Source organism: Gigantopelta aegis, chromosome 6 (genome assembly GCF_016097555.1).
Source record: "Gigantopelta aegis isolate Gae_Host chromosome 6, Gae_host_genome, whole genome shotgun sequence".
In the NCBI taxonomy this organism is placed as follows: Eukaryota; Metazoa; Mollusca; class Gastropoda; order Neomphalida; family Peltospiridae; genus Gigantopelta; species Gigantopelta aegis.
In genome coordinates, this window is record NC_054704.1 from 60486027 (window position 1) to 60510734 (window position 24708).

Genomic DNA, 24708 nt, shown 5'->3' on the forward strand with positions numbered 1-24708 from the left:
ATGAATTCTTTTTTTTTAATTATGGTCAGAAAACCGCTGTTATCAGGAATAATGGACAAATTCTTGACAGCTGGCCACAAATCCCATAAGTAAACGCAACTTTTTCGATTTTTTGCTAACATTTGAAATATGAACTTTATTTCATGTATTTATAAAACATTTAAGTGAATATATGCGAGTAAAAATTAAAAACTTGTATCCACTCAACATGTTTTTTGTCAAAAATTAATGCAGTAGTCTAAAGGCAACCCTTGCAATTAAGAAAATGACCATGGCAAAAAAAAAAAAAGTGTCCACAGCATTTTCCACTGCAATTTTATCATTAATATGTTTGCAACTCTGGATTGTAAATAAATTTGAATGATGAGTTTATTTGTGTGGTTTGCCGATATGCTGTAAGATTCATTTTTATACCAGTGGCTATATTCGTTGACTGAAAGTGACATAACAGTTAACACGCGACTGACATGTGCCTGATCAAGAACAATGGGGTTTTAAAGGGATGACAATTTATCATATACAGCGTAGTCAGTCTGCACTAACATGCTAGTTCAATCTTTATCTTTTAATTATATTACATCAAAGTGTCAGAATATATTTAATGTAATATAGAGTTTAAATAATTTTCTTTAATAACGACATCATTTCTGTTAGGAAATCTGTCACCAAAACCTAATGCACCCACCCCCCTTTCAGACCCAAATAAATTAGTAAAGTTTGGTTTTGTTGGATTAGGCCACTCGGCACCAGAAAAGGGTAGTATATATAAAAAAAATATTAGTCCATGGCAATTGAAGGGTTGAAAGGTTAACTTCATCTACTATATTGAGCAATAAAAGTCCAAGCAGGCCTTTAATATAACACCTTGTAATGGTGCCATTGTTAGCTGACTGGGTTATTTGATAGCCCTCAATATAATTGATACTCTCATTTGCTCTGGTAGTCTCATTTGGTCTGACGTATTACAGGTACCTACATTTTGATAGCCGAAACACTCAGGGCTATCTTGAAAATAGAGCCCTTAATGATAAAAAGAAGTTTCACCGTTTATCCCAGAGGAAGATGAATATCAAAAACAACTTATAAAATAGATTATAAATAAAACCTTTCATTGTTGCATTATTTCCTATTTAAATGTGCTGTATAAATGTGCTTTTAAAATATAAAAATAAATCTTTCAAAATAGATCAATAAAACTTTTCATTGTTGCATTATTTCCTATTTTTATTTTTACAGTAAATGAGGGTAGACATGTTTGTTTTATTTTCATTTTTGCTTTTAATAACTTTCAGACTAAACCAAGACATGTAGTGGACATCCACGAACATGACCATGTCCTGGCCAAACACAAAAATGGAAGATATTATCAGGCAGAAGTCACTGCAATTGATCGAAAGACATACTATGAAGTCGATTTTGACGATGGATCCTTCAGTGATAACCTCTTTCCAGAAGATATTGTAGTAAGTGTTTGACTAGATACATTTGTATCAGGCGACTTTGTGATTAGCTGGTAAACAGCAGGACCTGGCAGTCAGTCAGTTGGAAAAGCTGCTAGAACAGCACTTACTGTCTGTTTTAACCTGAACAAAAATCTAATCTAATTTATCCATAATAATTTTTCTTTTATGACATTGCTTAATCTGTGTAAGTAGTTACAATGACTTTGCTTAAATATGTACCGTATAACCGGAAATTTTCATGGTCTTACTTTTTCGTGGTTTGGGGTATAAAAACATTGATTAAAGTTTCACTTCGGCTGCCAGTTGTTCGATATTACCGACGTGTAAAGTTAAACAATAGAATAGTCACCTGTAGCCTAATTGGCCACTGTGATACCCGGAATGCTATTCGACAGACAACTGATCACAGTCTTTGATTTTGTGTAAAGCCAATTACGACGTATGTGTGAACAAAGCACTTAAGGACGCCATGAAGTCTAATTTCACCACATGGTATTCAAAGCGGGTTTCCCTGGCTATGAAACACGGCAAAGTTGTAACGGACATCAAGATCGAAATGCGTACTTCGGCGATAAAACCAATTCATGCAAGGTGGATTATGAAAGTTATGGCAGAATTAAAAATACGCCAGAAAATGTTGAAATCTGCATTCATCCACCCCAGAATCTCTGATGCAGTGCGGGTCGACATTGACGAAAACAATATACGAAATTTTAAAATATTTCATTATATTCTACAAACTGAGATTCACGCAATAACTTTTTAAAAATTCTAACTTGTTCTTTTGACTATACTATTCTCTTGTCGTATCCGGTGGACTGCGCATGACAGGAAATAAAATGTTCCGGTAAATTGTCAGTGTGTTATGGTTTTAACAATAAATATTTTAGTTAGAATTTGTTGATTTTTTCAAATATTTTCAAGGATTTATATTTTCGATGCTGACTACTTACCCTCGATACCCACGATAATAAAAATCCTCGAAAATTTCCGGTTATACGGTATATGGTAAATCCTAATTGGCACAAAATTATACAATTGACTCTCGTCTTGCTAATTCAGACAGCTTGATTGAAGTAAGGTATATACCTTTCTAAATCGGTATGCACCACTTGGCACTTTGTTACAAAACATGACATTGTCATTAGTCTCATATGATGCATCATAGTGTCAAATGAACAGATTATATAACAATTCTGTTTTGTCTTAAAGTAAAAAATTTAGCCATTTGCTGGGTTTTATTTGTCACTTTTAATAAAAAAAAAAAAAAATTGTCTTTCAATGGTGCAGTGGTGATCAACTAGGACATCATCATGACCTGTCCGTTGAAGCCCAAAATATCCCAATTGCCCAAGACGTCCCAATTGGGACATTTTTGGCCGAACACAGAACAATTGGAACATCTTGGGCTGTACTTGGCCCAAGATAAAATGCTACTCTGTTGCATGTGCTTAAATCATTCAATTTTGTTTTGTTTTTAACGACACCTCTAAAGCACATTAATTAATCATTGGCTTTTGGATGTCAAACATTGGTTTAATGCTAAAAGGTATGCAGAATAATATGCAAATAACAGATTTATGTTGTAAACCAATATGCAATTAAGTGGGGGGAGGGGGGTTTGTTTGTTTTTTACACCACTACTTTTTTTTGACACCTAGCGCAGTGGTAAAGTGTTTGCATGATGCATGGTCGGTCTGGGAATCGATCCCCGTCTGTGGGCCCACTGGGCTATTTCTCGCTCCAGCCAGTGCACCACGACTGGTATATCAAAGGCCGTGGTATGTGTTATCCTGTCTGTGTGGGATGGTGCATATAAAAGATCCCTTGCTGCTAATCAAAAATAGCCCATGTCTTGGCGACAACGGGTTTCCCCTCTCAATATCTGTGGTCTGATGCCATATAATCGTAAATAAAATGTGTTGAAGGTGGCGTTAAATAAAACATTTCCTTCTTTCCTTCTTTTGACACCTGGTATCCATTTTCATTTTGCGCCTGCTGTGGTATTGTTACACATTTAAAAATGTAGTGGGTTTCCTCAAAGTTGAATTAACAAATGTTTGACATTCAATAGTCGATGATAATTAATCAATGTGCTCCAGTTAAACAAACTTCTTCATTACACATTTATTCATTCATTACATATTTATTCATTCATTACTTGGTTATGATTTTGTGTTAAGATGTTTCTTTTTAAAAATCTGATAACATGATTAATATGAGGATTTGAAGTATTAAACAGGGAATGTAAATGACAATGATCCTCTCTTTTTTTTTTCCCATTAGAGTCACGACTGTTTGCAGAATGGTCCACCAGAAGAAAATGAACGTGTACAGATTAAATGGACTGATGATGAAGTGTATGGAGCAATATTTCAAAGAGTCAATAATCAAGATATTTTCTCAGTGAGTTGTACAAAGTAATTAGTTTTATTTCAAATCAAAATTATTTTCTTAGTTAAAAGAAAATATTTTTCAAATTAAGATCAGTAGAGTGAGTTGGGGTTTGAGGATCGTTTACATTTATATAAACGAGTTTCATATGGGCTAAATATACATTAAAAATAATAATAAAGATGTCTTTGAACTCATTTTTTAGTTCGAATTGAGGTATATTGTTTTACAGGAACATGCTTCTACAGTGAAGCATATTAAATAAATTAGAATATTTTGGAAACAATCTGATCATATTTTTTGTACGTCATGCATCACATTTAGACTAAAACAGTCAAATTTCACTACTGTTTATGTATTTGAAATGACAATAAGTAGATATTTTGTTTCTTTTATGGTCAGGTTGAATTTGAAGATGGCTTCCAGAAAACATTTAAACGGGATGACTTGTGGGCTGAGGGAGAGGAGTTGCCAAAACACATACAATCCAAGCTGGTATATTATCAGTCTCGTATTTGGAACATTAGTCACAAAATGTAACCTTTTAAATCTCTACTGTGTACAGGAATTTTAAAATGTGATTGTCATTCTTCATACATGTAAATGGTAACAGGGCATTTCCATTTGATCATTTCACCATTCATTTTTTCCCCTGCTACTTTTCTACAAATTAATTTCTCTTTACCCCAGATAATTATTAATTATTTTAGCAATTTGTCAAGATTAAATTTCAACACTTATTTCTCTGCAACGTCTATGTTTATTAATGTAGCATATTGATTCATTTAATTTATTTTAATACTTTGGTATTTCTGCCATTCCATTTAACTTTTTAAATTTTGTTTTACATTAGTTCTTGTTACATTTTTTTGTTTTTTTTAATTCACACACCCATCATGTAATACAATTTGGTCAATCTTTCAGGTTTCCTGTAATTATATCCTTCCTTAATTATTTGTTACTACCACAAGTCAGTTTAAATACTAAGAGAATAAGTTCAGTGGTGGAATCATCCAGGAGGAATTGTCCTTAAATCTTAGAAAATATATTCTAAAAATATAATATGGACTATCAAATGTCTTTTAGTATGTTAATGACGTCTGCTGGAATATGTATCTCTGCATGTTAATTACGTTGCATTATTTTTTGAAACAAGTGTTTCTGTATGTTTGTAAAAAAAAAACACATTAATTTAATTCATAAAACAATTGTTAAAACAACACATCTTGATTGTGAATATATGTACCAAACTGATAGATAAAAATTTGATTGGGGAAAACTCTGAATTAATAAGCTAAAAGTATACTTTTGCCAGCCTCGATCAACGTGTTTTGGTATCAGTGTCACCTGTCAACTCATGTCTGTCACTGCTGTAATGATCATCCTTGTATATTAAATTACACAAGTTTACTCAGAAGCTTCAATATATACCTTATTGTGAATTTATGAATCCATAACTGAAATAAATGTTTATTTTATCTGTTAACATAAACATCTAAACATACTTTGAATTTCCCTCTGAATGACACAACACAACCAATATGGCTGCCTAGACTATAAAGCTAACATCATGGCCTATTTTTAGCTATAGTCTGTTTTATAATAGACAACTTCAGATTTCTGATTTTTTCCGGTTTAGCACAATGAATTCTGGGAGAGATCACGGGTCAGTGTTGCCTACTTTTGATAGCGGGAATCGAGTAGGCCTATATGTCATTTACTTCCAGGTTTAAATTTGTTTGGGGTTTTTTAATGTAAAAAAAAAAAAAAAAAAAAAAAAAAATGTACTCCTACTGTACAGATATAATCAGCTATGGTGTTATAATTATTTTCTAGACAAATAAATTCCAAACGGTCCACCAAAGGCAACTCGTCCCCATATCAATTTGCTCTACCTCAACATATATTGGCCGAGTGTTTTTTTTATACGCCCATCTATGATGGATTGTATTATGGTATGGCGTTGTCCCTCCATATACCGGCGGCATGGTTAGGCCATCGGTCTATTGTCTGGTAGGTACTGGGTTCGGATCCCAGTTGAGGCATGGGATTTTTAATCCAGATACCGACTCCAAACCCTGAGTGAGTGTGCTCCGCAAGGCTCAATGGATAGGTGTAAACCACTTGCACCAACCAGTGATCCATACCTGGTTCAACAAAGGCCATGGTTTGTGCTATCCTGCCTGTGGGAAGCGCAAATAAAAGATCCCTTGCTGCCTGTCGTAAAAGAATAGCCTATGTGGCGACAGCGGGTTTTCTCTAAAAAATAGTGTCAGAATGACCATATGTTTGACGTCCAATAGCCGATGAAAAGATGAAAAATCAATGTGCTCTAGTGGCGCCGTTAAATAAAACAAACTTTCTTCTTCTTTTTTTGTCCCTCCATATGTCCGTCTGTTAACTTTTTCTTGTCCGGACCATCTCTTGCATACAGATGCATATAGAACCGTCAAACCTCACATGTAGGAACAACTAGGTCATTGTGACCTACTTTTCATGGTCTTCTGCACATAATAGTAAATCCTCGTCCGGATCGTATCTTGCATACAGGATCATCAAACCTCACATATAGGAACAACTTGGGATGGCGGTGTGTCGCATACTATTACTAGATCACTTTGACCTACTTTTCACGGTCTACTGCACATAACAGTAAATCCTTGTCAGGACCACATCTAGCATACAGGACCATCAAACTTCACATGTAGGAACAACTTGGGATGGCGGTGTGTCGCATACTATTACTAGGTCAATGTGAACTACTTTTCACTGTCATATCTTGCATACAGATCCATACAGGACCATCAAACCTCACATGTAGTCCTGAACAACTTTGGATGGTGGTTGATCCAAAACTGTTCATTCATCCCATTGCAAACATTTCACATAATTAGACTTGAATCATACCCGTAACATATTCATTAATATAGATATGGTTTTCCATCAAACTTTTGATGGGCATATCATGTACGTTACCGGTATTCTTTTTAAATTACTTTTTTTTTTTTTAACTATCTAACTTTGGAGTTGAATATCGATAAAAACACGCATTGCAGATCACTGATTTTTTTTGTTTACACTAAACCAGTACATAGTGTTGTGCATTAATAAAAAAAAAATTGATTTTGATGCATGGCTTATTTTTAAAATAACGCATGACTCAAAACATGGTGACAAAAAAGCTATAGGGTGTATACCACCAAATCAAATCCCATAGACGACAATAGTAACATGTGGCTAAAACTCCTGCTTGCAACGTATCAATAGACATAAATGCCATGGATATAAATACAACCACCCCTCACCCTTAAAGTGAATTAGAAAAAATTGGGGATCAAGCTGCTCATTTCTGAGATAACGGGTAGCGTCTATGACTACCCTAGTTCCGCACAAAATTCGAGGACTTTTTTTTTTTTAACATATACCCCATACATGTTTCAAGCACAAGGCTACTTGATAAGTGGTACTAGATGAAATAAAACTGTATACATTTTTTGCCCAGATAAACCTTTTTTTTTTTTTTTTTACAACCAACACACTCACATTTATCACCAATCACAGGACTTGGGTTGTTCCCTATCAAAAGTTGGATGCATCTTGAACTTTAACCCAGCCGGAAGTTATTTGGTTTAGTACTACCTATACCAATATTTACTGTAAGTACTAAAAACAAAACTCTTCTTTATTTCTTTAGGAATGTATTTTGCCTCCAATATTTTAAGATTTCTTTTTATGTCTCACGACTGCAACTGTATGGCTTATTCAGTATGTATAGGGAGTAAAATTAACACTAAGAAATAAAAAGGTGTATAATATGCTACAAAAAAAAGAGAAAAAAAAGGACCATAGGTTGTAAGAAAATAAAATAATGGGACAATCAAGCAATGTTTTTGTACATACAGAAAATGTTGAGTAGGCCTACATAATCAATAGTAGGCATATAGCATATTTTGACATTACGTTTTGTATTATGTGCAATTTTGAAAGTAAGTCATGTTTGAAAAAAACATACACGCAGTAGACCATAATATTATACTAATTTTTATTTGCAAAATTTTAATGTTCTACTATGCATATGTGTTCCTCTGTTCAACTTCAAAAAGTGGGATTTTATTTATTTTAATCACCGCTCTGTGTGTGTGTGTGTGTTAATGCAGATATCGGGGTATCCTTAAATAATAATTTACTCACATGTATTAGCATAACCAGGATTTTATTGCCAGCACACATACACCCACCCACCCTCAGCTTCATGCTAACGGGCATATCTTAGTCTGAATCGGAAGGTGGTGTAGAATATGAACCTAGCGAACCTTTTTGTCTTCATTTTATTCTAGACACATGTATATGAATAGTCTAATATTGCACTGTAAGCCTCGGCGGGTATTGGGGGTTTGTCCGGACACCACCACCACCACCCCCCACCCCCCACCCCCACTCCCACCTCCTTATTAAAGCAAGCGCGTATGTGTGCATGAATTTTAGCTGGGGGTCTATAGTTTATAGAGGGGGTCGAGACATGCTCCCCAGGAAAATATATTGGAAAAAAGAAAATATGCTTGAGCAAGGGGGGAGAGGGAAATTTGTAAATATTCTGGTGAAGACAAATGTCTTTCATATTTTGTTAATATAAGTTTACAAAATTCAAATGACATCCCACAAGTATTTCACCAAAATAAATGTCTTATTTACAGAACAATCTATTTAAAAGTCGCCGGCAATGTACTTTCAATGTAAACAAGCCATTTCTAGGTAGTATTGACCTTTGACCATGTCTGTTTCCACAATGTCGCGCATGCGCAGTTCGAACCTCCAAAGTCGTCTTTTGTTGAATAATGATCATAAATTTTAACATTGGCTTTTTTATATTGTCATTTTGTGTTGTCCAAACTAAGGAACATGGAATACCATTTATATTTATCTTATTTGCATAATCTAAATTAATCTGAAACAAACTATAATTGGAAGTGTTTGTTGTCTAGAACTTGAGAAAAGTCTGATCCATTACCCATTTGTTGTTTCTGTAAACAGTAGTGACAGAAGTGGTTGTTTTAATGTTTGCTGCGCAGACTTTTGTGCTGTCATGCAGGCCAGTAAATACAGGGGGCTGTGGCACTAAAAAAAGCACTCATTACTTTTAAAATATATATATAATTTTTAACTTTCAGTAGTAACACATTTATATAACATATTTTTGAAGAAATATTTTAACTTTAAACTATAATACAAATGCCTAGGTGTGCAGACTTAGATGCTACCAGTTTATATCAAAGAAAATTACTTATTTTACTTAAGTTTACTTCATACCAGATTGATTTAATGAATACAAATTATCATTCAATTTAATTTGTCCACAAGTAGACTAATTTTAAAATATGATGGTTCTGTATTATTACTAACTGGAATTCACTCTGGCATTTTATGTTTCAGTCGAAGGCAACTGAACGAAAGTATGACAACTTCTATTCACAGAATGCAGTTCTTTGTGATAAAAGACGCCCAAAGCAAAAAGTGTCTTACTTGGCAATGCTAGGATAAGGAGGAATCTGTTAAAGATGATACACCGACTAGTGACTTTCCTGGTTTAATTTTTTTCCAAAAGACTAAAAGATCAGTGTGTTCATTACTGAAAGACATTCAGAAGACTTGTAGATGCATTTCACAAAAGAGTTTTGTGAAATTTGTTTCTGTTGTGTGCCTGTTTTGGTGAATTTAGTTTTGTATTGTTAGTTCACATTTCTGCATTACATTCAGTTGTTCGTTCATTCATTTTTGTAAATAGTCATCGATTGTTATTTTCCATTCTGAATAATGTATTCATTGACCTTAACCTTCTGACTACTGTAGGCGAGATATCTCGCCCAACGTCATGCCAGTCGACATACTGTACACTGTATACAGTGCATTCTCCAATTCATATTTCCCACCGTTTTGAACATTGCACTCGCTAAAAACTGATGTATAATACAGAAAATGGATTTCTTGTCAAAATGCTGGCTTTTGTTTGTTGTTTTTCAATGGAAAATACCTTGGAATTTCGAGTTTAAAAAGTGGTATTCGGCAAGTATTTTCTCTTGACAACAATGGCGGCATGTCGCGGTCATTTTTAGGAATCAATAGTTGATTGTGATAGCTAATTTGATAATAAATTTGATCATTTTACCAACAACGAAAATCCCCAAATATTGGGATATGAATCGTAGTTCGTTTTTTAAAAACAATTCTGGTCAGAAAACCACTGTTATTGGGAATAATGGTCATAAATACTGGACAGCTGGCCACAAATGCCCGTAAGTAAACGTAACTTTTTCAATTTTTTGCCTGTTTTAATCAGCATCAACTGATCAAAAATTAGCAAAACCAACAGAAATAATACTTCACGATTCACATATGAACTTTATTTTATGTATTTATAAAACATTTAAGTTGAGTAAAAATTATAAACTTGTACCCACTCAACATGGATTTTGTCAAAATATTAATCCAGTAGTCTAAAGGTTAAGATATTGAACTCTGTTTTTCATGATTTGTCATCGAATTTCTTTCAGATTATTTACTAATTGTATGTATTGCAAATTTCAGATTATGAAAATGTGAGACATTGTTATTGTGTTATTAACTTGTTATCATTTCCTGACACTACATTTTTATACATATATATATTGTGTATATCTTTTTTAACTTAAGAATGTTAATAACTACTGTATGTTTCATTAACACATTGTAAATAAGCATTCATGAGTGAAGGAACATGTAAGTATATGCTGTGCAAATACTTTAATGAAAAGTCATGTGTTTAGGGTGTTGATCAGTACTACCTTTTCCTTTCCTTTTCAATAATGTTAACCTGTTTGTCTCACAGAAATGTGTATACAGTCATATATTTATGACATTATGTAGCACTGTTCTAGCACCAATTTTTTTTTTTTTTTTAAATATTGGTAATTGGCACCAACAAAATTATTGCATAATCTCAACTTACAATTTCCAAATATAGAATATATATCCTGAACCAAAAAAGAAACTTCCGATGAGGTTAAAAACAAAAACAAAATATGTTTATGTTTATATTGAAAGAGTGTTCTATGGTATATTTGTTTGGAAAAGAAATATAGCCATGATTTTATGATAGAAGGAAGGATATATTGATAAAATGTGGTAGAGATTGTAAAATAAATTACACATTAATATTGGGTGTGGCCACCTTGTGAATTGATGACTGCATTGCATCACCTCTGCATGGAACTGACAAGTGTGTTAATTTCTGCCTCTTGAATATTGTTTCATTCCTCAATTAATGCTTGTCCAAGTTCATTGATGTTTGATGGCGGGTTGGGTCAACACCTTACACGTCTTGTCTAGACTATCCCAGACGACATTAGTCATTTGGTCTGATCAAATTGTGTCTGAAGATTTCAAATAGCTCTCAAACTCTTCTGTCAACACATCAGCAAACATGACAATAGCATGTTCACATAAATTTCTTTATATTCTAGGCATTTCAAAATTTTTATAAATTTCAATAAATTACCAAATTTTGCAAGGTTGAATAACTGATTAAAAAAAACATCAATTCAAAACATGCTTGTATGTGCAAATCAACTTTCATGTTGTCGTTTTGTTCACTACACACACGTGAGTAAAATCAATAAATTCCGACATTCACAATGACAGGAGAACATTTGTAATTCATTTTCAATGTTAACTGATTTCTCAACAACAACAAAAAATGTCTTGAAAATCAGAAGTTGTTTTTTTTGCTTTGTAACTTAACTTATATCTAGACAGAACTACATACCAGTTGTTTTATTATGTTATGTATTGCAAAAATTTATAGTGCGCTAGAATATTATAAAATAAGACCACGTAGCGGTTGAGTTGTATAAATCTTGCATATTATAAACAAATGCAATAAATGATATGGCAAAACAACTGCTATGTGATTCTATATTTATTACATGCCACCTTTCTATATTATGATTTACAAAAGTAATAAAATAATGCAACTTATTTCATCTGGAAAGTTGGTTGAATTTTAGGAATGGACGGAACACTTGAGCATCTTGGCTAAGAACATGATGTCATTGCTGACTATAGACATGACACAGGCTGTCAAAGTGTCTCTACTTTTTCATTTGGCTCCTTCCTTTTCCTACTTCTTTATCAAACTGCCCTACTATCCCTACTGTTTTTTCAATTTGAGACAAAAAAAAGAAGATAAGTAGATAATTATTGAAAATTGTTTAAGTTTATTTTTAGATTTTGTTAAATTATGATGGATCTATAGGCTGGATTCCTCTTGAAGAGACTTGATATTGAAATGTTTTGGTGTTGTCTTTTAGGTAGATCATACCAGAGTGCGCACTTGCAATTTTGTTTTACTTGCCACTCGGGCGAGTCATGTCAGCACTTTGACTTGCCAGTGCAATTTTTGAGTCGCCCAAATTTTATTTAAATAAATATTTTTAGAAACTGTGCCCGCCCGTCTCCACCCCCCCCCCCCCCCCCCCATCCCCCAACCAACACACACACCAGATATCATTCATACGGACTTGAAATAGACTTACTGAAGTGTCGTCCCTGTGAATGTGACAGACGCATATTTACTTTCACTCTGAAAATTTCATCGATGTCGGAAATCTGCAATTGCCAAATGTACATACTGTTGTGCAGTTGTTGCATACACCGAAACAGGCTCCCCAACAACACTGCAAACTGCAAATTAACAACTTTTAAAACCTGTGTTGGGTCATTCTACATTAAGTGCAATTTTTTAAGCTATAAAGATTTGAATATTTTGGTTGTATGAAATCTAAAAACGATTTCAGTATGTGAATTTAATATATATTTATAATCTGAACTTGTGAAAATTAATGCTTAAATGATTGATCCAAACTAGAAAAAAATCATTTTAAAACATAAGTGAGGACATTTTGTCAGTGGTGTTACACATAATAAAATGCATCTGGGATTAGCACAGAATGATAGAATTTGAAAAGAAAATGGTACCCCAGTCGAGGCATGGGATTTTTAATCGAGATACCGACTCCAAACCCTGAGTGAGTGCTCCGCAAGGCTCAATGGGTAGGTGTAAACCACTTGCACCGACCAGTGATCCATAACTGGTTCAACAAAGGCCATGGTTTGTGCTATCCTGCCTGTGGGAAGCGCAAATAAAAGATCCCTTGCTGCCTGTCGTAAAAAGAGTAGCCTATGTGGCGACAGCGGGTTTCCTCTAAAAACAGTGTCAGAATGACCATATGTTTGACGTCCAATAGCCGATGATAAGATAAAAAATCAATGTGCTCTAGCGGCGTCGTTAAATAAAACAAACTTTACTTTTAGAAAATGGTATTTACTAACATTCAAGTGTTTACAAACAAATGAGCAAAATATATGTCACGTTTGAATGCTTAATATATGCAAATAAACCTCTGAAAAGACAGAAATATTTATATTTACAATTTTTGCGCATCTTTTTTTTATCATAAAACTTTAATATTAAAATTATGCACAACACCTTATTGTATTTTTAGAGCTTATCATTTAAATATAACACCCCTGTTTTATTGATGAAATAAATGGTTAAATAATTGAGTATAAAGAAAGTAGTGGTTACACCACCGATATCGTACTTTGCTGCTGTTCAGGGTAACACCACTGACAGTTCAGATTTTGTTTTTTTATTAGTTTAAACATTGCAGTGATAAAATAAACTAACCTATCATTGTTATAAAAAAAAAAAACATTTCTACAGTTTAAATTTTAATGTGAAGATTTTTTTTTTTTCAAACAAAATTAATTCCACAATTTAAAAAAATATTTTTAAGTTTATGTAAAACTAAAAATAAATGCCTGTGTCCTGAATTTAATTAGTTTTATCTAAGTATTGAACATGATTTTCCAAGTTGGCACTCGGTCTTGTCTTGTACAATTATAACTTTTTGGCATTTGGCAACGTTATGACTGCAGCAATAGCTTTATGTATACAAGCAATGCAAAGAGTGACATGATCCAAAATGATACAAATAGTCACAGAAATTAACACACATTCGAATTTGATTTAAATAATTTGATATATATATATATATATATATATGCATACATAATTAAAAAGGCTTCAGTAATTAAAGCTAATAAGTGATGTGTATCACATTGATCATGTATTTACTTTTCAATATGTGGACAAATGTGTTAAATTTTTAAAATATTTTTAATATTGTTTATAAATTTAAGAAGAAAAAATAAATTTTAGTTAAAATATTGTTTGAATGTTATTGATGTTGCATGGTTTGTCAGTGGTGTTACCTTATTTGGTTACACCACTGACAAAATTAATAATGAATTCTCCTCAAACCACGTGATTAACAAAAGCCTTTGCATGTGTTCAATGATCAAAATCCAATGTTATAAATTTTATATCATTTAGTTTGTGTAAAACTTCATTTGCCATTGACTCAAAATGGTAACACTACTGACGGGTTGTAAAAGTACTGCTTAAAAATCCTCATGAAAAAGAATAAAAGTTACATTATTTAACAAATTTGTCTCTTTATGGTGTCATTTAATTCTTTCTAGCATTGCAGTGCTAACACAAAAACTTGTAACCAACATGTTTTCATCATTTTAAAAACATTGTGCATTTTTAGAGGTCATTTAAACTATATTTTGGTAATTCTGATGTTTAATGTGTGTTCAAAATGATAAATAATGTAATTTCAGACTTGGGTGTTCATGCTAGTGACATGGTAAAACAGCCTATATATGCATATAAAAACAACTAAATAAAGAAAAGTAAAGTAAAAATAACCAAAACAATATGTGTACTAATTAAAGGGACACGCCCTAGTTGTTAACCATTACGCTGTTGTTTTTCGCTATTAAACCCATTTTTTCACAAATAAAATTGCACTTTACTTACCGTTTATTATTTAGAATATACATTACCGTTTATTATTTAGAATATACATTTCCATTCACCTGAAGTGTTTTTTGGTAATCCTGGTGTTTGTAATACCACAAAATGCATTTTTCGTATTTCATAAAATGCCACGGGCCTCTGAGAAAAAAACGTTGAGCAGACAAGGTCTAATCTATTTTTAGAGGGGATATTCCCATTTAAATGTCACAGACGTTGGTATACCACGTGGTCGTTATCATTTTGGTTCGGTTTGTTTTCTCGTGCACGGTTCGCGCAATCAACATCCGATTTGTTGTCGTTTGCTTGTCGTTCATTTGTGAGATTTTTCTTCACAGTTCGTGAACATTTTTATTAACAATAAAGTTCAGACAGTAAGTATCTCAATACAAAACGTTACAAACCCTTAAAACCAATAATTTTGCTAAGTCTTGCGATATCTGGAGAGAAGATACAACCAGAACAAAACAGTTGGAACATGTCAAGGAGAGGTGATAGGAACGCACCCCAAGTCTGTGCCCACTCGGTGAAATTTGTCGTGACGTAGGCATTGTTGTGCTTCGAGCGACATCTACCGGTGACATCAGAATACAAACTTTCAAAATTATTTCAAGCAATTGGGACATGGGGATTCCCATGGTATTTATCGATATAAAACCTGCTTTTTCACTCCATTTGATAAAAACGTGATCTAAGTGTGTTACAGGTTTGTAGATTAACCAAATTATAATTTATTTTCGCTGGATGGAACTAGGGCGTGCGGCTTTAACAAAAAATAAGTTTACTTCATTAGGGACTATTTATGCTGAAAGTCCAAATGGGATTAAATCCGGGATGGGTAACCCAAAAATAGCACTTAAATGAAGAATGACCCTGTTGTCATGTTTTTACAATTCTATTTTATGTTGTACAAATAATTACACCACCACATGTTTTAAACAATGTAAACATTTGGACACAATGGGTACACTACTTTGGCAATTCTAAAAATCAGAATAGGCCTAATCGGAATTCTAAAGGAGTGATTCATTCAGCTTTGACTGGATTCCAACACTTTCGGACCTGGAGGTGGTGGTGGCAGAATCACAGATAGCAGATATTAGTGTATGCACATGCAAACACAGCACAACAGGAAGGAAATATTTTATTTATTTAACGACACTCGACACATTTTATTTACAGTTATATGGCGTCGGACATACGGTTGAGGATCACAGAGATATTGAGATCTAGGAAACTCACTGTCACTTCATGGGCTACTTTTTTCTATTGGCAGCAAGGGATCTTTTATATGCACCATCCTTAAGACAGGCTAGCACATACCACGGCCTTTGATGTACCAGTCATAGTGCACTGGCTGGAGCGAGAAATAGCCCAATGGGGCCCACTGAAGGGATCAATCCCAGACCGACCACGCAGCAAGCGAATACTTTACCACTGGGCTACTGCAATGCTCTAAAAACAACTACTTAGGACTTTTGTTTCAATTTTGCTCCATTGGTTTGATTTTATTGGTAGTTCCTATTGAATTCTGATTGCCCAATCAAGCACTCCCAATGTAGCTACATGCTGGTAAACAAATCAGCCGAAATGTTCCAAATACTTTTTATTTTAATAGACCGGTTGTCCCTCAAATTTTCCCAGAAAACTATGTAGATAATGATACAGTATTTGGGTTAGGCTGCCTTTCTATTAGTGTGGATATTGCCATATGGAATAACATTTATTGACGAAAAACATTGTGAGCTAGCAGTTTTTTAAAGCCACTAGCCCATAGGGCTACTGGTTTTGCATTTGTCGCTAGCCCAGTGTTAAAAAGCACTAGCCCCAAGCTTTGGGCTAGCGGATTTGTCGAACTCTGGATATGCATGTATAACAGAAGCATAATATTAAATTAATATTATTATTATTGCACCTGTCATATCTTGGATGTTGAATTTTTGTGCGATCTTCGTCCAGCAATTATTGGTCGTTCAGATCTGGTACTTATATTGACTTAAAGGAGAGGTAAAGTCTAATATGAGCCTTATTTGTTGGAAAGATGCATACCCAGACCACCAACACATACTGAGACGTGAAAAATTTCAAATTTTAGAATTAATTAAAAAATTATTTCTGCTAACGGGGCAGCCATTTTGTTTTGTTTTCATCGTGGCCAGTACTGTAGTTGGTAGGAAGTGATGTCGGCTCCCCAACTCTTGTATGCACAGTGTAAACAAACACATTAATTTATGACGAGGTGCTTACATATTTCAACAGAACAAAATTGAGTTATAGTATTTTTCTCTCTTTAAAAAAAATCAAAGAAAAAATGCATACTATTAGGCATGTCGGTAGACTATGTTGGAGCAAAAACAACCACCTACGATACCCAAGTGATAATGTTTTTCTCTTTGGGATTTTAGATGGGGAAAGTCTACTTAGTTGAGTTTTACAGAATTATTTACAGTAATAAAGCATGACTGCTAATGATGTCCATTACCATTCTAAGGGTGGCAAGTTATTTCACAATACCCTGTGATGCTAATAATACCAGTACGTATTTGTGTCTAGATGGCGATGATTAATTACCTTGTCTGGTTACCTACCAAATATGCACCTGCCAGTCAGGAATTGCAGGTGAGGCAACTAAAATAATATATCATTTAACTGAGAAAATAGTTTGTCATTTCAGGATGTAGGTTATTGCATGGACAAAACATGATACAGTTATTTCGACTTGTTTTGTAGCCTGTTTTGTAGCCATGTTGACAATGGTGGTTTATTGTGTATTGAAAAATAATATATACTTATTGCTGGCTTACTGGGATGGATATTATTACAGATTATTGTGATTCATGCTTGTTTCATCATCCCACAAAAATCAGGTATGTGGCAGAAATAGCCGCGCAGGTAAAACCACACCAGTGGAAAAGCACCTTTAACTGACGTCATTGACCTGTGAAACTTTTACTACCGAATGAAATTATTCTTGATTAGAATTGACTGCAATTATAATTATATTTTAGAGTGAATTTTCGTGTGAACATATTTTCCTATATGATGGTTTTAATTCAAAATAATGCTTAAAACTAGTTGAAATCCATCTTATTTTATTATGATGACTCCCATTATTACATGTAGTTTCTTATACTCTCACACATCCGATTGATTCCCATTGATGTATTCAACTGAAAAGTGGAATCCATAATATTAACTGTCACCACACTGTTTGCTGAAAGCACATCAATGTTAATTGAAAGTCTTTAGTTGTGCGTACACCAAATATGGTTAGAATATACTGTAAGTATCCTGTAGCTTTCGTGTGACATTCGGTTTCATATTCTGTGACATAACGAGCCAAACTGCATTCTGTTCCCCGCCATTGACACGCCAAAAATTGCAACTGAACAGAATTTGTATCCAAATATGGATGTGGAATGGGTTCGAAGCAATCAGTGTGGTTAGTAAGCAAAGTTTGTGTAGCAACCACTGAAAATAACGATATTGAATGCACATCAAAGTGCTTTAGACATCTGGTGTGTCAACAATATTTTTTCAGTAATCTGATATAATGAGAAATTAAATAAGCTGAGTATGGTTTGTTTAATTCTTTTTCATTCCACTGGAAATCCACTTCTGGCAAGATCAGGTTTTAAAGTATTTATAGATTTTTAGAACACTTATTGGGTGTCTTGATAATCATGCTTAATCTGAAATGTGTGTGTAATCTGTATTGGCATCCGTTTGGAAAAAACTGCTCTCACTGTGCAAGATCAGCATCATTCTAGATGGAGTATTTAAAGAGTTTGTTTTGACTGAATTGGATACCTGTTTGTAACAGTAATGAAAATAATCCTTTTTAATATTTGTAATTTTGTACATTCTAACTTAATTAATGTTTGATTGTATATTTAGATATACAGTATTTGATTCAGGGGCCTAGCTTGCGATTTTCAAGTGGTACACAGACTTCTGGTTTTTTTCAGGGATGGAATAAAATGCATACACATACGGTACACGTATTTACATCATATATTTAAAAAAATGTTTTAAATTGTAATCTCAGGTGGTACGCAGCTACATTGTGTACATACCTGCGTATATGGAAGCTAGGCCCTGTGATTGTACAGTTTGCATTTCTCCATAATGAAAATAGTTTGTCATTGCTTCAGGGTTTTTTCCATTTATTTTTATTTTTTATCATGATTGTTGTATTTGATTTTAGGTTGTTCCTTGAACTAACTATGATTTCTCAGGTGGCCCTTTATTTAAAGCAAAATCTTCCTAAGCAACTAACTTCTGTCTGACTTCTTTCTTAGTGAGAAAAGCTTGGGATCAATTACAATTTAGTTTCATAATGTTTAATAGCAACAAAACCGAAGGTATAGCATAATCAGTGTCATCCATCAGTTAAGCATGTATATTATCCATGCAACCACAATTTAATTATGTCTAACTCAAGTAATTTCTAACAGGACTTGAAATTGTTTTTATAGCTTTGAAAGCTATGCATACACATACACTGTTTTGGTTTGTTTGATCATCATGCATTATGTAACAAGTTGCTATTGTAAAAAATGAAAATAAAAGTATTGCATATAGTAGTTTATTATTTTTGATTACTCTTGCCTTATAATTAGGCACTCTGATAGGTGGCATCAATAGTCTTATCTGGTGAATTGGCATGCAACTCAATATTGAATAATTACTAAAACTATATAATAGAAAATATGACATTTTAAACACACACAAACTCTCATAACTTTTTTTTTGTTTAATTTCATTGTAAAAAAATTTTTTAACTAAATTACCATAAAATTTCATTGATTAAATTTCCCATTTGATACCGAGAGAAAGGCAAGAGGTTGCATACATTGGCTATTACAAGATTTTCCTTTGTTTCTGTATGAATCGGCGAAGCCGTCTCACATAAGTTTGCAGATGATTTTTTTTGTTCATACTCAGATGAACGTAGAAGAAATAACGGACAATACTTAAATGAATAATAATACTAAACGGTAAACCTGTTAAAAAAAAAAAAAAAAAATCGGTTTTCAACTTATGTACATGTCGTGTCACAGTCGTGTGGACAATTAAATCCCATTCCAGCTTATTAAAAACAGCATTGCATAGACCCTATACAAATATATGAATATTATAATATAGACCGTTTTGTTTAACGACAGTACTGGAGTAGTCAAAGGAAACCCGCTACATTTGTTCTAATGCAGAAAGGGGTCTTTTATATGCATTTTCCCATAGACAGGAAACCACATACCGTGGCCTTTCTCCAGTTGTGGTGCACTAGTTGGAATGAGACAAAAAACCCAAGATGAATGGATCAATCGATCAAAGTGGTTTGATCCTGAGACGCAAGCACCTCAAGCGAGCACTCGACCGAGTTGAATCCCGCCCCTCATTAACAAGAGAATAAAATTTAGCATATATATAAAGCAATCTAAAGTATAAAATTGTAATTAGCTACTGAGTTATGAGAGACTATTCGCTAAAGGTATCTAAACGACGAATAAAGTAAACAATCCAGTATAGTACAATTAAAACAATGGCACCACAAAGAAAACGATAAGTTCTATACATTTAAAATATTGTACATAAATCATCGCATATATAGGGCCTACATATACATACATATATATATATAGAGAGAGAGAGAATACTAAACGAGCTTGCCTGTCATACCATTTTTATTAAACGAGTGAAGTTTTGGTATCTGACGAGCGAAAGCGAGTCGGATACCAACACTGTTCAAGAGTTTCATAAAAATGGTATGACAGGCATGCTAGTTTAGTATTTTATTTATTACAAACCAACTGCAAACAAGCCGTAATGCAGAAGTAAGCAGATTTCAAGACCTAAGTACACGTTATTTTTCTACGAATTGGGTCAGCAAGTGATCTACATCAAACATAAACTTAAATGACGTCACAATGAGCAAAGAGACGTCAGCAATGTACAGTTTAGATGATGAAATTCACAATAATAACTGTTGATCGGACCAGCAAATATTAAGCTGAGTGAATGGGATTAACTAAATGTGACATTTGTGTACATAGTGCCGTAAAAAAGAGTAGCAGGTCGACAACAGATACTTGCCGCAACATTGTTTTGGCTTCGTACGTAACAGGCTCAAATAAAACAGCCCATCTTATCGCAATTTCAATTCATGGCCATATTTCGTAATGGTACACTTTTAAATTACATTATTTGGTACAAACACAGATACGTTAAAGGTAGGGTAAACTCAAACAAGAGCCTTATGTGTTGGAAAGATGCATACCCGGACCACCAACACATAATGACATTTTAACAAATGAAAAATGCGTAATTTTAGAGTTAATAAAAAAAAACATGATTATCCCTGCTAACTGGGGGCAGCCATTTTGTTTCATTTTTGTGACGTCCGGTGGCATAGCTTGGGGCGAAGTGACATCAGCTCCGTCCATCTCCTCAATGCACTGTGTAAACAAACACTCTAATTTACGACAAGGCTCTTCTCTTTCATCAACCTGACTTGTAAAACAACATAAATGACTTGATAGTATAATAAACTAACTAAATATATTTCAGGTTGCATCAATAGAACGAAATGGAGTTATAGTATTTTTCTTTTTTAAAAAATCAAAAGAAAAAATGCATATTATTAGGCCTATTGGTTGGGTACGTTCGAGCAAAAACGACCACTCACGATACACAAGTGATACTTTTCTTTTCTTTGGGACGATGTAATTGGTCAGTTTTGTGATTTTAGATGGGAAAGTCTACTTAATCAACGGTTTTACAGAATTACTTACAGTAATAAAGCAGGACGGTCCATTACGATTTGAGATTATCACACAATACCCTGTGATCTTGATAAAAGAGGCACGTCTTTTTAATGTGTCTAGACACAGTGTCTGGGGAGCGTCTAAATATACACCTGCCAATCAGGAACCACTGGTACAGGCCACAGAAAGAAAATACCAATTGACCAAAAAACACTGACTATTATTTCAGTACATGGGTTAATTTATGTATAAAACATAATATAGTTATTTCAATACTTTGACAATGGTGGTTTATTTTGTATTGAAAAAATAAACCACGTATACACATTGCTGTGTTACTGAGATGGATATTATTAAAGAACATTGCGATGCATCCACAAAAATCAGGTATGTTTTGTTTCTTCAGTTCAAAGACTCCTGACGTGACACGTTAGGTGTTACGTAACCACCAGCTTGCCAGTGGGCGTATTGACTGGGATGGTACAAAATCGCTGCGCCCGTTATATATAATAGCCGTCACATTTAACTGTTTTATTAATTAACTATACAATTATACTTGTTGATATTAAGCAATATAATGTGCATTATATATAGTTGAATATGCATACCAGGTCAAATGCCTTAATTGTCCCCTCCTTTAACAGCAATTTTGTTTTCTAGCGTTCTAAAAAAGGACGTGTCATGCACACAGTTTATTTTATTGCAGGGAGATGCAAAGTGATGTCATTCGAATACTGACGTCATTCTAATAAAATAAAAAACGTGCCAATATTACACTAGTTAGATATTGAATAATTGTTATGACATGAGTAATATCTTACACTGGTGTGTAATAAATATATATATTCAAGTTAGCTCAAGTTAAAATCATCTTAACGTCAATTTTGTTTCAAGAATAAACAAATTTTATAAACCTATGAATGTCTGAATAAATCATGTAGTGTGTCAATTCCAGCCATTATCTGGATTACTGAATTGATTTCATGTTCTTGTTTAGAAATATTTCTCATTCCAGCCAGTGCACCACGACTGGTATATCAATGGCCATGGTATGTGCTATTCTATCTGTGGGATGGCGCATATAAAAGATCCCTTTCTCCTAATGAAAACAATATAGCGGATTTCCTCTCGAAGACTATATCAGAATGACTAAATGTTTGATATCCAATAGCAGATGATTAATAAAATCAATGTGCTTTAGTGGTGTCATTAAACAAAAACGTCTTGTTTAGAAACATAAGTTATTAATGTGTGAAATATTTGTTATCGCAAACTCAAAAATTATCAATGTAATGGTATTTATCGTCAAACATAGCATAGCGGGAATCTTTGTTACTCTTTGTGGTAGGCAGAGACAGGCCCCGGGACGGACATGCTCGAAACTCTAGTGGTATATGAGCATGTAAAAATTATTCGCACTCGCTTCTGCCCCCCCCCCCCCCCGCCACCACCAACTAGATTGTCCCTCCACTACAGATTGTCACACACACACACACACACACACACACACACACACACACACACGCACACACACACACACACCCAACTCCAGATATTGTTCTTACGGGTCTGATTCTAATATTTTATAGTACCATAGCTCAAATTTCATATGTATCATTTAATTTTATTCCGAGTACTGGACAAAATTTTAAATAACTGGGTGAAAAGAAATCCCGACAAGAATCCTATATATTTAAATCATGTTAAATACGATAAATATCTGTATACATACACGTGTGCACACATTAATATTATTTTAGCCCATATCTGATATTTATTGTGTACAGATCCGAACCAATGGTTTCTCGGGAGTTAACCAAATATTTGTTATTTTGTGATAAGCAATAATTCACAATGTCTCTAATAAGTCTTTGTTGGATGTCGACAAAATTTTAGATAGAATAATTAATCATGGACATATTCACATTCCGGTTGCGTGGCCTCCCATTGTCTATGCATGCCTCCCATCTTGTATGCAGGGCTATTTTGGTGAGATCTCACGTGAGTTCACGGTTAGCATCCACAAGTTGCTCCCACGACACAGACATGTGCAGTGAAATGTGGAAGAGGTCTATTGTGTATTGATAAGATACAGCCGGTCAGACAGTTTAAAAAATATACTAAATTCAAACACAGAATTTTAAAATTTTGTTTAAATATTAAATTAAAGAGTTATTCATTCATTAAGTTATATAGATATTTTCATGCGTTATTAAGGCTCAAAATCTATTTTACTGCATACTTGTATTCCCCATAACTTGCATACAGATGCATACAGGACCATCAAACCTCACATGTAGGAACAAGTTGAGATTATGGTGTGTCATGTACAATTACTAGGTCACTGTGATACAAATAAATCAAATAATTTGTCTATATTCTGAACATCATAGGAAAATCTTGTTTAGCCTTTGAAGAAAACGCTAAACAAAATTTCCATTTTTAATAAAGAACAATAACTTCATTAATCAGACAGCAACTTCTCCAATGGATACAGTATCATCAGTAGTTGGTTCAATACAAACTCCTCGTTAGGCCATCAGTCAACAGGCTGGTAGGTACTGGGTTCGGATCCCAGTCGAGGCATGGGATTTTAAATCCAGATACTGACTTCAAACCCTGAGTGATCGAGTGCTCTGCAAGGCTCAATGGGTAGGTGTAAACCACTTGCACTGACCAGTGATCCATAACTGGTTCAACAAAGGCCATGGTTTGTGCTATCCTGCCTGTGGGAAGCACAAATAAAAGATCTCTTGCTGCTAATCAGAAAGAGTAGCCCATGAAGTGGCGAGAGCGGGTTTCCTCTCAAAATCTGTGTGGTCCTTAACCATATGTCTGACGCCATATAACCGTAAATAAAATGTGTTGAGTGCATCGTTAAATAAAAACATTTCTTTCTTTCCAATACAAACTGTTCATCCATCCCATTGCAAACATTTCACATAATTAGAATTGAATTGTACCCATAACATATTCATTAATATCTATGGTTTTCTATCAAACTCCTGATGGGCGTATCATGTACCTCACCAGTACTCTTGTTAACATGTATTTCCATCATTCTACCAGCAAAATTAGTTATAATCCATGTAAAAATGCATAGTGATTAGTTTGCAGTCCTATATAACTGTTTGGTAGTAATGCTAATATGAATAAATGTTATCCA

The 24708-nt window shown here is 33.9% G+C and overlaps 1 protein-coding gene across 3 annotated transcripts in view; it reads left to right on the forward strand.

Annotated features, from left to right (window-relative positions):
• Window positions 1-11867, forward strand: part of LOC121373905 (lysine-specific demethylase 4A-like) — a 73854-nt gene extending 61987 nt beyond the window's left edge. For all 3 annotated transcript variants that reach the window (XM_041500717.1, XM_041500718.1, XM_041500719.1), the window contains exons 15-18: window positions 1293-1463; window positions 3750-3869; window positions 4260-4352; window positions 9288-11867. In XM_041500717.1, coding sequence (XP_041356651.1) covers window positions 1293-1463; window positions 3750-3869; window positions 4260-4352; window positions 9288-9395 — 492 coding nt within the window. In that variant the 3' untranslated portion in view covers window positions 9396-11867. The remainder of the gene's footprint in view (window positions 1-1292; window positions 1464-3749; window positions 3870-4259; window positions 4353-9287) is intronic.
• The last annotated feature ends 12841 nt before the right edge of the window (window positions 11868-24708 follow it).